Source organism: Salmo trutta, chromosome 20 (genome assembly GCF_901001165.1).
Source record: "Salmo trutta chromosome 20, fSalTru1.1, whole genome shotgun sequence".
NCBI lineage: Eukaryota > Metazoa > Chordata > Actinopteri > Salmoniformes > Salmonidae > Salmo > Salmo trutta.
In genome coordinates this window covers 50,104,423-50,119,610 of record NC_042976.1, presented here as the reverse complement: position 1 = coordinate 50,119,610, position 15,188 = coordinate 50,104,423, and the positions used below count along the sequence as shown (strand labels likewise).

The 15,188-nt window shown below is 41.6% G+C and overlaps 1 protein-coding gene across 6 annotated transcripts in view; it reads right to left on the bottom strand.

Moving 5' to 3' along the window:
- The window catches only part of si:ch211-269e2.1 (cohesin subunit SA-2), a 48,493-nt gene that overhangs the window by 20,004 nt on the left and 13,301 nt on the right, over window positions 1-15,188 (bottom strand). For 5 of the 6 annotated variants that reach the window (XM_029703626.1, XM_029703631.1, XM_029703629.1 and 2 more), the window contains exons 8-17: window positions 14,886-15,090; window positions 14,049-14,200; window positions 13,902-13,975; window positions 13,334-13,457; window positions 12,801-12,899; window positions 9,352-9,431; window positions 8,678-8,785; window positions 8,444-8,564; window positions 8,241-8,358; window positions 6,417-6,520 (exon numbers count right to left, since the gene is read on the bottom strand). In XM_029703626.1, coding sequence (XP_029559486.1) covers window positions 6,417-6,520; window positions 8,241-8,358; window positions 8,444-8,564; window positions 8,678-8,785; window positions 9,352-9,431; window positions 12,801-12,899; window positions 13,334-13,457; window positions 13,902-13,975; window positions 14,049-14,200; window positions 14,886-15,090 — 1,185 coding nt within the window. The remainder of the gene's footprint in view (window positions 1-6,416; window positions 6,521-8,240; window positions 8,359-8,443; window positions 8,565-8,677; window positions 8,786-9,351; window positions 9,432-12,800; window positions 12,900-13,333; window positions 13,458-13,901; window positions 13,976-14,048; window positions 14,201-14,885; window positions 15,091-15,188) is intronic. The other variant, XM_029703632.1, reaches the window with a different exon arrangement.

The following is a 15,188-nucleotide window of genomic DNA, read 5'->3' as shown; positions in this document are numbered from 1 at the left end:
CCTTCACTAACACATTCAAATCCCTGTAGGTCTATTGTATATCTATGAATGCGCTTTTTAAGATAACTAACAAAATAATATCGAAAACATTCAGAAAAAAAGAAAACAATAATAGATCATATTAATAGAAATAATAACAGCCCAATTTATAAATACACGCTCATATTTAGAAAGTCCTAGCAAGGCTATAAGCAGCCTGGTCAGTTCATTGGATCCAATTGACTTTTTTTAGGGAAAAAATGAATAGAAATCAACCTGAAGTCAGAAGTTTACATTCACTTAGGTTGGAGTCATTAAAACTAGTTTTTTAACCACTCCACAAATTTCTTGTTAACAAACTATAGTTTTGGCAAGACGGTTAGGACATCCACTTTGTGCATGACACAAGTAATTTTTCACAGACAGATTATTTCACTGTATCACAATTCCAATGGGTCAGAAGTTTACATACACTAAGTTGACTGTGCCTTTAAACAGCTTGGAAAATTCCAGAAAATGATGTCATGGCTTTAGAAGCTTCTCATGTGCTAATTGACATCATTTGAGTCAATTGGAAATGTACCTGTGGATGTATTTCAAGGCCTACCTTCAAACTCAGTGCCTCTTTGCTTGACATCATTGGAAAATCAAAAGAAATCAGCCAAGACTTCATTCAAAAAATTGTAGACCTCCACAAGTCTGGTTCATCCTTGGGAGCAATTTCCAAACGCCTGAAAGTACCACGTTCATCTTTACAAACAATAGTACGCAAGTATAAACACAATGGGACCACGCAGCCGTCATACTGCTCAGGAAGGAGACGCGTTCTTTCTCCTAGAGATGAACATACTTTAGTGCCAAAAAGTGCAAATCAATCCCATAACAACAGAAAAGGACCTTGTGAAGATGCTGGAGGAAACGGGTACAAAAGTATCTATATCGACATAACCTGAAAGGCCACTCAGCAAAGAAGCCACTGCTCCAAAACCGCCATAAAAAAGCCAGACTACGGTTTGCAAGTGCACATTGGGACAAAGACTTTTTGGAGGAATGTCCTCTGGTCTGATGAAACAAAAATAGAACTGTTTGTCCATAATGACCATCGTTATGTTTGGAAGCCAAAGAACACCATCCCAACCGTGAAGCACGAGGGTGGCAGCATGATGTTGTGGGGGTGCTTTGCTGCAGGAGGGACTGGTGCACTTCACAAAATAGATGGCTTCATCAGGAAAGAAAATTATGTGGATATATTGAAGCAACATCTCAAGACACCAGTCAGTAAATTAAAGCTTGGTCGCAAATGGGTCTTCAAAATGGACAATGACACCAAGCATACTTCCAAAGTTGTGGTAAAATGGCTTAAGGACAACAAAGTCAAGGTATTGGAGTGGCCATCACAAAACCCTGACCTCAATCCTGGGCAGAACTGAAAAGGCATTTGTGAGCAAGGAGGCCTACAAACCTGACTCTGGGTATGTGATGAAAGAAATAACAGCTGAAATTTGTAAGTCGCTCTGGATAAGAGCGTCTGCTTAATGACTTAAATGTAAATGAAATAAATCAATCATTCTCTCTACTATTATTCTGACATTTCACATTCTTAAAATAAAGTGGTTTTACTAGGCTTAAATGTCAGGAATTATGAAAAACTGAGTTTAAATGTATTTGGCTTAGGTGTATGTAAACTTCAACCGTGTGTGTGTGTGTGTGTGTGTGTGTGTGTATACAGTAACGGTTTAGACATTAATGGCTGTGTGTTGTGTTATTTTGAGGGGACAGCAAATGTACACTGATATACAAGCTGAACACTCACTACTTTACATTGTAGCAAAGTGTCATTTCTTCAGCGTTGTCACATGAAAAGATATACTCAAATATTTACAAAAATGTGAGGGGTGTACTCACTTTTGTGAGATACTGTATATACAGTGGGGAGAACAAGTATTTGATACACTGCCGATTTTGCAGGTTTTCCTACTTACAAAGCATGTAGAGGTCTGTAATTTTTATCATAGGTACACTTCAACTGTGAGAGACGGAATCTAAAACAAAAATCCAGAAAAATCACATTGTATGATTTTTAAGTAATTAATTTGCATTTTATTGCATGACATAAGTATTTGATCACCTACCAACCAGTAAGAATTCCGGCTCTCACAGACCTGTTAGTTTTTCTTTAAGATGCCCTCCTGTTCTCCACTCATTACCTGTATTAACTGCACCTGTTTGAACTCGTTACCTGTATAAAAGACACCTGTTCACACACTCAATCAAACAGACTCCAACCTCTCCACAATGGCCAAGACCAGAGAGCTGTGTAAGGACATCAGGGATAAAATTGTAGACCTGCACAAGGCTGGGATGGGCTACAGGACAATAGGCAAGCAGCTTGGTGAGAAGGCAACAACTGTTGGCGCAATTATTAGAAAATGGAAGAAGTTCAAGATGACAGTCAGTCACCCTCGGTCTGGGGCTCCATGCAAGATCTCACCTCGTGGGGCATCAATGATCATGAGGAAGGTGAGGGATCAGCCCAGAACTACACGGCAGGACCTGGTCAATGACCTTAAAGAGAGCTGGGACCACAGTCTCAACAACAAAAAACATTAGTAACACACTACGCCGTCATGGATTAAAATCCTGCAGCGCACGCAAGGTCCCCTTGCTCAAGCCAGCGCATGTCCAGGCCCGTCTGAAGTTTTCCAATGACCATCTGGATGATCCAGAGGAGGAATGGGAGAAGGTCATGTGGTCTGATGAGACAAAAACAGAGCTTTTTGGTCTAAACTCCACTCACCGTGTTTGGAGGAAGAAGAAGGATGAAAAAAAAAGAAAAGCCAAATGAAACTAGTTCAGACAGGACAAACCGTTCAGTAAGGGAGAGGAATGGTTAAAAAAAACAAATCTCACTTAAAGGGAATGTTTTCGATTATGGGGGAGGGAAAAGCTTAAGGGAGGGATAGAAGGAAGGAGAGGTTGATGCTTAGAGCTGTGTGGAGGGAGGGACCAAGGGATGAAAAGCTCAAAGCTGGGTGAAAGGAGGCAGGGTGGGAAGGAGGGATGAAAACGGAAAGAGCGAGAGACAGGGTGCTCAGAACACCATCCCAACCGTGAAGCATGGAGGTGGAAACATCATTCTTTGGGGATGCTTTTCTGAAAAGGGGACAGGACGACTGCACCGTATTGAGGGGAGGATGGATGGGGCCATGTATCGCAAGATCTTGGCCAACAACCTCCTTCCCTCAGTAAGAGCATTGAAGATGGTCGTGATTGGGTCTTCCAGCATGACAACGACCCGAAACACACAGCCAGGGCAACTAAGGAGTGGCTCCATAAGAAGCATCTCAAGGTCCTGGAGTGGCCTAGCCAGTCTCCAGACCTGAACCCAATAGAAAATCTTTGGAGGGAGCTGAAAGTCCGTATTGCCCAGCAACAGCCCTGAAACCTGAAGGATCTGGAGAAGGTCTGTATGGAGGAGTGGGCCAAAATCCCTGCTGCAGTGTGTGCAAACCTGGTCAAGAACTACAGGAAAATGTATGATCTCTGTAATTGCAAACAAAGGTTTCTGTACCAAATATTAAGTTCTGCTTTTCTGATGTATGAAATACTTATGTCATGCAATAAAATGCAAATAAATTACTTAAAAATCATACAATGTGATTTTCTGGATTTTTGTTTTAGATTCCGTCTCTCACAGTTGAAGTGTACCTATGATAAAAATTACAGACCTCTACATGCTTTAAGTAGGAAAACCTACAAAATCGGCAGTGTATCAAATACTTGTTCTTTATGTCCAGACCAGTTCTTTATGTCCATTACATGCAAGAAATATTTCATATAGTCCTTATTATATCCTGTTTTATTCTGACAGAAAAGGAAGGAAAAAGGAACATAGATGCTAATGATTGCCAGTAAAAATGTGTTTCAGGTATTCCTTTAAGGGTAGTGTGATGCCTAAGTTTAACTTAGAATCAACTCGGACATAGCCATGGCACGATAGCCAAGAATACATGTACCACTAAAAATCCAGAGCGAGTAAACCTGTAAAACCAACCCTCTCTCCAAACCACACACATTGTGTTTTTATTCCAGGGCCGTTTTACACCTAGACCTATATCATTAGGATCAAGAATACAAAAGGTAGCGTAAATAGCTTATATAGAAATATATAATATACCTCTCGCTTAGAGAAGTGCTTCCATAAAACATTTATTCTGTTGGTTCTACCTCTAACTTTAATCCGTTTATCCCAGTGTTAAACAGCCCACACACACACTAAAGTCAACAACCCTGTTGACAATACATAATCCATTTGCCGGTGTGTGTATCGGAACAATAACATGTCCTTTACATTTTTAATATTGAGATACATTTGTTAAATGTAAAAACATAATGACACCAATTATTTTCGGATCGTATAGGCCTACTCCAATAGACAATCTAGGCAGGTTTTTAATTATTTAATCCTTTATCCTAGATTTTAAATATATTTGCCATTGCAATCAGTACAATATAAAATCATGTAAGCCTTGAATTTTAAGTGATACTCATTCTTGAATATCATTCCAGAAAGGATTTGTAAGAGAACAATAAAACGGGAGTTGTGTTACATAAATGTATTTCTGTTCCACGAAAAATGCCAAAATATATAAAAACGTCCCTTTTTCAGGACCCTGTCTTTCAAAGATAATTTGTAAAAATGCAAATAACTCCACAGATCTTCATTGTAAAGGGTTTAAACACTGTTTCCCATGCTTGTTCAATGAACCATAAACAATGAATGTACATACACCTGTGGAACGGTAGCTAACAGCTTACAGACGGTAGGCAATTAAGGTCACAGTTATGAAAACTTAGGACACTAAAGAGGCCTTTCTACTGACTCTGAAAAACACCAAAAGAAAGATGCCAAGGGTCCCTGCTCATCTGCGTAAACATGCCTTAGGCATGCTCCAAGGAGGCATGAGGACTGCAGATGTGGCCAGGGCAATAGATTGCAATGTCCGTACTGTGACACACCTAAGACAGAGCTACAGGGAGACAGGATAGACAGCTGATCATCCTCGCAGTGGCAGACCACGTGTAACACCTGCACAGGATCGTTACATCCGAACATCACACCTGCGGGATAGGTACAGGATGGCAACAACAACTGCCCGAGTTACACCAGGAATGCACAATCCCTCCATCAGTGCTCAGACTGTCCGCAATAGGCTGAGAAAAGCTGGACTGAGGGCTTGTAGGCCTGTTGTAAGGCAGGTCCTCACCGGCAACAACGTCGCCTATCGGCACAAACCCACCGTCGCTGGACTAGACAGGACTGGAAAAATGTGTTCTTCACTGACGAGTAGTGGTTTTGTCTCACCAGGGGTGATGGTCGGATTCGCGTTTATCGTCGAAGGAATGAGCGTTACACCGAGGCCTGTACTCTGGAGCGGGATCGATTTGGAGGTGGAGGGTCCGTCATGGTCTGGAGCGGTGTGTCACAGCATCATCGACTGAGCTCGTTGTAATTACAGGCAATCTCAATGCTGTGTGTTACAGGGAAGACATCCTCCTCCCTCATGTGGTACCCTTCCTTCAGGCTCATCCTGACATGACCCTCCAGTATGACAATGCCACCAGCCTTACTGCTCGTTCTGTGCATGATTTCCTGCAAGACAGGAATGTCAGTGTTCTGCCATGGCCAGCGAAGAGCCCGGATCTCAATCGCATTGAGCACGTCTAGGACCTGTTGGATCGGAGGGTGAGGGCTAGGGCCATTCCCCCCCGGAAATGTCCGGGAACTTGCAGGTGCCTTGGTGGAAGCGTGGGGTAACATCTCACATCAAGAACTGGCAAATCTGGTGCAGTCCATGAGGAGGAGATGCACTGCAGTACTTAATGCAGCTGGTGGCCACACCAGATACTGACTGTTACTTTGACCCCCCTTTGTTCAGGGACACATTATTCCATTTCTGTTAGTCACAGGTCTGTGGAACTTGTTCAGTTTATGTCTCAGTTGTTGAATCTTGTTATGTTCATACAAATATTTACACATGTTAAGTTTGCTGAAAATAAATGCAGTTAACAGTGATCAGACGTTTCTTTTTTTTGCTGAGTTTATATTTTAAGGCCAAAAACATAATCACAATCAACAACTGGAGTTCAATCACAGATACAACTAAAAGCAGGGGTTTCATCCAACATTTACCTATCCATTCATGTGAAAGATGCATTTTCCAACAGGGCAGTACTACGCTGCGGTCTGATTCCCTAATCTTCTCCCCAAAGAGTGCACTTACTCAAAGCGTTAGGTTGGAGGTGTAATAAATATGGTATACACTCCTGTTACCAATCCAATGTTCTTAAATCCTTGTGGGGGAGTAAATGAGTCCATACATCAGAGAGAATGGGTGATAATGGTAATTGCGCTTCAGCCTCTCCAACACACTGACCTTCTTGCATGTGCTCCTTCCCGCCAGCAGGGGTCCCTCTACTGCCTGACGCACTGATGCCACCAATAACTCTACAACCAGAGACTGCTCTCCAGCACTCAGATCTGAGGACACACACATCATATGATATGATGTACACATAGAAACAAACACACAAATGCATGTTACAGGACAGACAGCTTTTTCACGATGCATACACCCTCTGGCGCTATTGCTCTGTCACTTAGCATAGGCTAGTTTAGCTTGGGTTTAGAACAAACATGAAACCGTTTGACAGTTTAGCGCTCAGTTGTGCGTTAGGTTAAACGTGATTGCACGTTAAAACTCCCTTTGAAGGCTAAACCTGAATTAACCAAGGAGAGAGCAATAGATCCCATTTATTCAAAACAGCACTATTCCCTGGCTGATATTCCAGATTAGGGTGCCATTCTGGACACCATTCCTGGTTTTCCCAGTTCTAAATCAGATGCTGATGTCATGTGGCTCAGAGTGTGGGTGTAAGCAAAGAACTACAGGGTTGTTGACATAGATGATAGGAGCACAACATACAGTCATTGGAGTACACACACATTGTTAGACATGTAGGCTTGAAAATCGAATTAAAATAAATGTATCACATAATTACTTTTAGAAACACTTTTAGAAATGATTGTTTAATAACTAGTATAAGATGTCAATAAGTGTGTATATTTTCAAAAAATTGAAATTATTAATTTACACAGTTTACAGGACAGGACTCTTATTATGAAGGATTCCAAAAAACAACGTGACCCGGAAGTGCTTCAGATTCAAAACAAGAGGATGGCGGGGCAAGCGAAGCCTGGCAAAGATTTTGGACGAAGGGACGAGAGGTTGGAAATGGCGGTGAATAGTGCGGACGAAATGGAGAAAAAGTTAGTGAAGCAACAGCTGAATAGCCACACCAAAACATACAATATCATAAGTCAAGCCAAGCTATTGTTTATAGGGGAAATATGAGTAGGATATTATTTTGCGGCAAACAACATTACAGTTGGAACTTAATTTAGCCAAAGAAAATGTCTCAACAGAATGAAACAAAACACTTATGAACTAGTTGAAAGTTTTGAACAGGCTATATTGCAGCAATTACCAACAAAAGGCTAGTGCCTACCGTACCCAACAAATTACATCAATAGGCTAATAATAATATTTATTTTACAACAGGCCTACTCGTAACCTAACTATATACAGAGCACACAATTTAAAAAAAGACATATCATACTTAATTTAACAAACAAAAATGTCTCAACAGAATGAAACAAAACCCATTTTGTGTATTTCAATTGAATTAGATGAATAAACATGCCTACAATAACAATGATATACAATAATAATAAAATAAATTATAAATACAAAAATAAATAAAAGTTCCAAAATTACATCCTACCTGAATATCGAGTTGCACACAGTAGTCTGCATTTGGCAACGCCAACATTCTTCTCAGACATTCCCCTTGTAGGCATTTCACTATAGGCATACCACAGAGTTTCTAAACCATACTGTACTGTCTTTGGGCATACTCTTTTTCCTCTAATTTTCATTTATGTCAAGGAAAGATGCCTCCATCTTCGCAATCAACAGTTGCCAAGGCTCCTCTCTCACTTTCCTCAGCAGCAGGAGCAGGCATGCCAGGCAGCGCAAAAGGAGTGAGAGAATGGTGGTGTATGATAGGTAGCCAAATCTGGGATTTATTTTCTCCCGGACAATTGACCAACTACAATTTTATTTATCGGCTTTTCATTATAATTTTTGCGGCCGAAAGCCGGCAATTACCGGCTAACGGAAACCCTGACACACACTGACCTGCATCCTGAGTGGAGGGGTCCTGTAGAAGTAACGAGGTAAGAGATGACCAGTCCTTCAGCATGGCACCAGCACAGTCCCACAGACTGTCCACCAGGTATACTACATGCTGATGGAGCTAGAAAGAGAATACACACATTCACAGTCCACCTGTGCAGATGTATAAACAGAATACATACCAACACACAGGCACTTTCTCTTACCTCACTGTCCTGGTAGAAGTGCAGCAGAGCCCTCACTCTGGCTGTCGTCAGCTGTGTGTGTGTGTCCTGCTCATTCGCCCCCTCTCTGAGGTCAGATGTCTGAGTAGGGGAGCTGAGCAGCCTGACAGCAGAGATGAGAATGTCACCAGTGACTCTGGCTCCCATTCACTTACTCTCACTATTATAGATACCCCAGCTATTGTATATGGTCTATGGCCAACCCACTGCACTGACCGTGTGTAGAGCAGCTCTCCTGCGGTCGTAGCCAGAGGGCGATGTGAGGAGTATACCAACTGGAACAGCTGCTTATAGTCCTCTGGATTAATAACCTCATCAGCTGACCTGAGAGGTAGGGGAAGGGGGGGGTGGGGTGGAAAGAGAAAGAAAAGGAAAGAGGGGGCGATGTCCAAAGAATTATAGATGGCCAAAGAGAGAAGAAAGGGGAAGTTGATGAAGTATTTTAGAATGGATGTCATATTAACACCAAACTTTTGGTGATGTAACAATACGAGAGCGCCTCCGACAATTCCCCGTGAAATGACCTGCTGCAAACAAGCAGCGAATTGAACAGTCATTTTGACCGAGTGGCATTCGTGATAATGTGTATCCAAGTCTCTGTGTTGTGGTGTCAACAAATTTCATATTCACTTTCACTAGACATTTAAGGATTTGAAAGCGTTCAGAAATAAACAGCGCAACTCAAAAGCATAAATTATAACCTAACAACAGAGGAGATTCTGGGCTCTCTCTGAATGTTCAGACAGAAACAGCAATGACCAAACCCAATAAATACCGTATATGTCTCTGGATAGTGTGTGTGTGTGTGTGTGTGTGTGTGTGTGTGTGTGTGTGTGTGTGTGTGTGTGTGTGTGTGTGTGTGTGTGTGTAAAAGAGAGACAAGGACTCACTGGGAGATGAGTGTGAGTAGTCTCAGGGTCTGTACTGCCACCTCGTGGTCCTTGTCCAGAGTCATAGAGATCATCCTGTCCTGTAGAGAGCAGATAGTAAAGAGTTAAAAGGGGCAATCTGCAGTTGAAATGATAACAGACCCTCTTTTTTAGAATAAAGCTGACACACACACACACAGTACCAGTCAAAAGTTTGGACACACCAAATCATTCCAGGGTTTTTTTTTATTTTGACTATTTTCTACATTGTAGAATAGTGAAAACATCAACACTATGATATAACAGATATGAAATAATGTAGTAAACAAAATAGTGTTAAACAAATCAAAATATATTTTAGATTCTTCAAAGACTTAGCCTTGCCTAGCCCTTAGCCTTGATGACAGCTTTTGCACACCCTTTGCATTGTCAACCAGCTTCATTTTATTTTTTACATTTTATTTAACCAGGTCGGCCAGTTGAGAACAAATTCTCATTTACAACTGTGACCTGGCCAAGATAAAGCAAAGCAGTGCGACAAAAACAACAGAGTTACACAACAACAGAGTTACACAAACAAACGTACAGTTTGTACACAACGTACACACTGTACACAATAGACAAAAATCTATGTACAGTGTGTGCAAATGTAGAAGAGTAGGGAGGCAATAAACAGGCCATATATATATTTTTTCACCTTTATTTAACCAGGTAAGCTAGTTGAGAACAAGTTCTCATTTACAACTGCGACCTGGCCAAGATAAAGCAAAGCAGTGCGACACAAACAACAACACAGAGTTACACATGGAATAAACAAGCGTACAGTCAATAACACAATAGAATATATATATTTTTAAAGTCTATATACAGTGTGTGCAAATGGCGTGAGGAGGTAAGGCAATAAATAGGCCATAGTAGCGAAGTAATTACAATTTAGCAAATTAACACTGGAGTGATAGATGAGCAGATGATGTGCAAGTAGAAATACTGATGTGCAAAAGAGCAGAAAAGTAAATAAAAACAATATTGGGATAAGGTAGGTAAATTGGGTGGGCTATTTACAGATGGGCTATGTACAGCTGCAGTGATCAGTTAGCTGCTCAGATAGCTGATGTTTAAAGTTAGTGAGGGAAATATAAGTCTCCAGCTTCAGCGATTTTTGCAATTCGTTCCAGTCACTGGCAGCAGAGAACTGGAAGGAAAGGCGGCCAAAGGGGGTGTTGGCTTTGGGGATGACCAGTGAGATATACCTGCTGGAGCGCGTGCTACGGGTGGGTGTTGTTATCGTGACCAGTGAGCTGAGATAAGGCGGAGCTTTACCTAGCATAGACTTATAGATGATTTGGAGCCAGTGGGTCTGGCGACGAATATGTAGCGAGATCCAGCCGACTGGAGCATACAGGTTGCAGTTGTGGATGGTATAACGGACTTTGGTAACAAAACGGATGGCACTGTGATAGAATGCATCCAGTTTGCTGAGTAGAGTATTGGAAGCTATTTTGTAGATGACATCGCCGAAGTCGAGGATCGGTAGGATAGTCAGTTTTACTAGGGTAAGTTTGGTGGCGTGAGTGAAGGAAGCTTTGTTTCGAAATAGAAGGCCGATTCTAGATTTGATTTTGGATTGGAGATGTTTTATATGAGTCTGGAAGGAGAGTTTACAGTCTAGCCAGACACCTAGGTATTTGTAGTTGTCCACATATTCTAGGTCAGAACTGTCCGGAGTAGTGATGCTAGTCGGGCAGGCGGGTGGGGGCAGAGAACGGTTGAAAAGCATGCATTTGGTTTTTACTAGCGTTTAAGAGCAGTTGGAGGCCACGGAAGGAGTGTTGTATGGCATTGAAGCTCGTTTGGAGGTTAGTTAACAGTGTCCAAAGAAGGGCCAGATGTATACAGAATGGTGTCGTCTGCGTAGAGGTGGATCAGAGAATCACCAGCAGCAAGAGCGACATCATTGATATATACAGAGAAAAGAGTCGGCCCGAGAATTGAACTCTGTGGCACCCCCATAGAGACTGACAACAGGCCCTCCAATTTGACACACTGAACTCTATCTGAGAAGTAGTTGGTGAACAAGGCGAGGCAGTCATTAGAGAAACCAAGGCTATTGATTCTGCCGATAAGAATGCGGTGATTAACAGAGTCGAAAGCCTTGGCCAGGTCGATGAAGACGGCTGCACAGTTCTGTCTTTTATTAATGGCGGTTATGATATCATTTAAGACCTTGAGCATGGCTGAGGTGCACCCATGACCAGCTCGGAAACCAGATTGCATAGTGGAGAAGGTACGGTGGGATTCAAAATGGTCGGTGATCTGTTTGTTAACTTGCCTTTCGATTACAGGCTAGAATGGCTAGAAACAAATAACTTTTTTATTTTACCTTTATTTAACCAGGCAAGTCAGTTAAGAACAAATTCTTATTTACAATGACGGCCTAGGACCAGTGGGTTAACTGCCATGTTCAGGGGCAGAACGACAGATTTTTACCTTGTCAGCTCGGGGATTCGATCTTGCAACCTTTCGGTTACTAGTTGCCACAACTTTCTTCTGAAACTCGTCAGTCTACTCTTGTTCTGAGAAATGCGAGAAATTGCCAAGAAACTAAAGATCTTGTACAACGGTGTGTACTACTCCCTTCACAGAACAGCGCAAACTTGTAAGAGATCTTCAGTTTCTTGGCAATTTCTCGCATGGAATAGCCTTCATTTCTCAGAACAAGAATAGACTGACGAGTTTTATAAGTTAGTTATTTGTTTCTGGCCATTTGAGCCTGTAATCGACCCACAAATGCTGATGCTCCAGATACTCAACTAGTCTAAAGAAGGCCAGTTTTACATTTACATTTTAGTCATTTAGTAGATGCTCTTATCCAGAACGACTTACAGTAGTGAATGCATACATTTCATTATTATTTTTTTTTTCGTACACTTCCCCCGTGGGAATCGAACCCACAACCCTAGCGTTGCAAACACCATGCTCTACCAACTGAGCCACACGGGCTTCTTTGATCAGAACAACAGTTTTCAGCTGTGCTAACATAATTGCAAAAGAGTTTAATGATCAATTATCCTTTTAAAATGATAAACTTGGATTAGCTAACACAACTTGCCATTGGAACACAGGAGTGATGCCTATGTCAATATTCCATAAAGAAAATTTGCCGTTTCCAGCTACAATAGTCATTTACAACATTAACAAAGAATTTCGGATCAATTTTATGTTATTTTAATGGACAAAAACATTGCTTTTCTTTAAAAAACAAGGAAATGTCTAAGTGACCCCAAACTTTTGAACGGTGGTGTTAATTACATGTATTTAAATCATAAAATGTATGTAGCAACAGCGGATTGCCCATTTAACACGCATGCATCTACCCACACAAAAACACACAGGCAAACACGCACATACACACACATACTGGGTCGTGCGCAGGCACATGTACTGTACCCACATATACACACACACTGTACCTTGAAGCGGCTGTTGAAGAGGTCTAGTTTGGGCAGGAGGAGCGGGTCTCCATACAGACCCTGTAGCCCCAACACACACTTCAGACGCACGTCAGGTAGCTAGGGGGAGGGGGAAGAGTGTGTGTACAGTTTAAAATTGTGTTTATGTGTAACAGAGTGAATTCTGTCCCCGTCCTCCTCAGCCAGGACATGATCCCAGCATCCTCTGCACAATACATCATCACTTGAAGCAAACTGCAAACTAAGAATCTATCCTGTCACACCTTGAGTGACAGTTAACTTTAGAGCTCAGGGAGAATGACATCAGCTAACATCTTGCAACATATGGTTAGATTCTGCAATTGTGACAACAAAATAACATGTTCTAATGAGAAAAAAAATCACAACAGGATACACTGACTTAAAACTTCAACAAGCATTTTTGTTTCTGCAAGTAAAGATGGTTAAGCTAAAAGTTAATTAACCAAGACACCTAACTAAATGAGTCTTTGTGCAGGCTACATGTTTTTGTTGTGGTGGTTGTTGTTGCTTACCTTGTCATGCATCATCCAGCCCATGTATTTGAGGTAGCTATCAGTCAGAAACACTGGACTGTAAAGTTTCATCCATACAGCCAGCTCTTCCATACACATGGACCGGATCTCTGGGAGCACATCCCTACAGAGGACAAAATGTAAACAATTACATTTATTACAAGTACAGTACCAGTCAAAAGTTGACACCTAGAATGCCAAGAGTGTGCAATGCTGTCATCAAGGCAAAGGGTGGCTACTTTAAAGAATCTCACTTGTAAGATTACTACAAGTTTCCATATGTGTTATTTTATAGTTTTGATGTCTTCACTATTGTTCTACAATGTATAAAATAGTAAAAAAATTAAGAAAAACCCTGGAATGAGTAGGCGTGTCCAAACCTACTGTAGGAGTAATACAGTACATGCCAATACTTTCCAAATGTATTTCCAAAAACATTTCAATAGTCTACTTCAACTGTCTAAATACTTATTTCGAAAATGCATTTGAAAGTAATATAATAAATATTTCAATCCAGGTCTGAATTGAAAACACAAAATGGGGTGAGTAGAGTAAATGGCATGCTTACCGGTATCTCTTCAGGAAGACTCCTTTGAATATGGCATCCATCATGTTTTCTATCTCCACCCTTCTATCCTGCAGCTGAAGAAGTTACATGTAAAATGTGGTGTGACAACACACACACACACACACCTGCACTGACATACACACTCACCTCTGTGGTCTTCCTGTGTATTCTCTCCAGTCTTGGTGAGTTGCGTCTTCCTGATGTCTTGGTTCTCTCCACCTCGCCCAGTCTCTGGCTGTTCTCTATACTCACACTCAGACTAAGGGCTACTCCAATCAGAGAGCTTAGCAACTTCATTGCTATGGGGGTCACAATAGGAGGAGGTCATACAGATTCAACATCCTGGTGGAGGTTGCTACAGCTGCAACTCCTTGCTCTATTGCACTCTTTTTTTATATATATGATTAAATACAATCTTTTATAAACAATACAAAAAAATACACATACAAACGACGACATCATACAAACATCAACTACATCACACCTGCCAAGACCCACATCTCCAGCTCCCGTACCACTTTTCGCCACATGGCCTCAAAATGCACGAGTCTCTGTCGCCCACACTTTCAATTTTTAGATTGTAAAGCATTTGATCTTTCCATTGTGTAAACAACAGAGGATTGGAACATTTCCAGTTTAAAGATATATATTTTTTCTTTATGATTGATGAGAAAAGTATTGTCCAACCCAGCGGGTATCTCACTGCACCCTCACATGACCATCTTGAAATATGCAGACAGACGGATTAAAAAGTAAATTTACATTGTAATACTCCTGACACCCATCTTTCCAACTCTGCCCATAACTTTCGGACTTTATAACATTCCCAGAAGGCATGAATTATTGAGTCATTAGTAGTTTCACACAATAAACAATAAAGCCATTTTAGAGGTGCTTTTCCATGCACGTGTGACATCTGCCAGAGTGCAGGGGTGTGTGTGTGTGTGTGCGTGCGCGACCTGCCAGTGTGTGTGTTTTTGTTACCTGCCAATGTGCAGGTGTGTCTGAAGGCTCGTACACGGGAGTCGGACAGCTCGGTGAGCAGAGAGATGAGTGTGTCCATGAGGTAGCTGTCAAAGATCACATTGTATTGACACTGGGTTACCAACACCGACACAAACTCACAGAACTCACCACGGAACCGGCGCCAGTACGGACCAGACATGGTGAGAGGATATTCCCCACTGTCCTACACAGACAGACACAAACACACAGAGAGAGACGGAAAGAGACACAGAGAGAGGGAAACTAAGTGAGGGAATATTGGTAGCTATGAAAACTTGAACT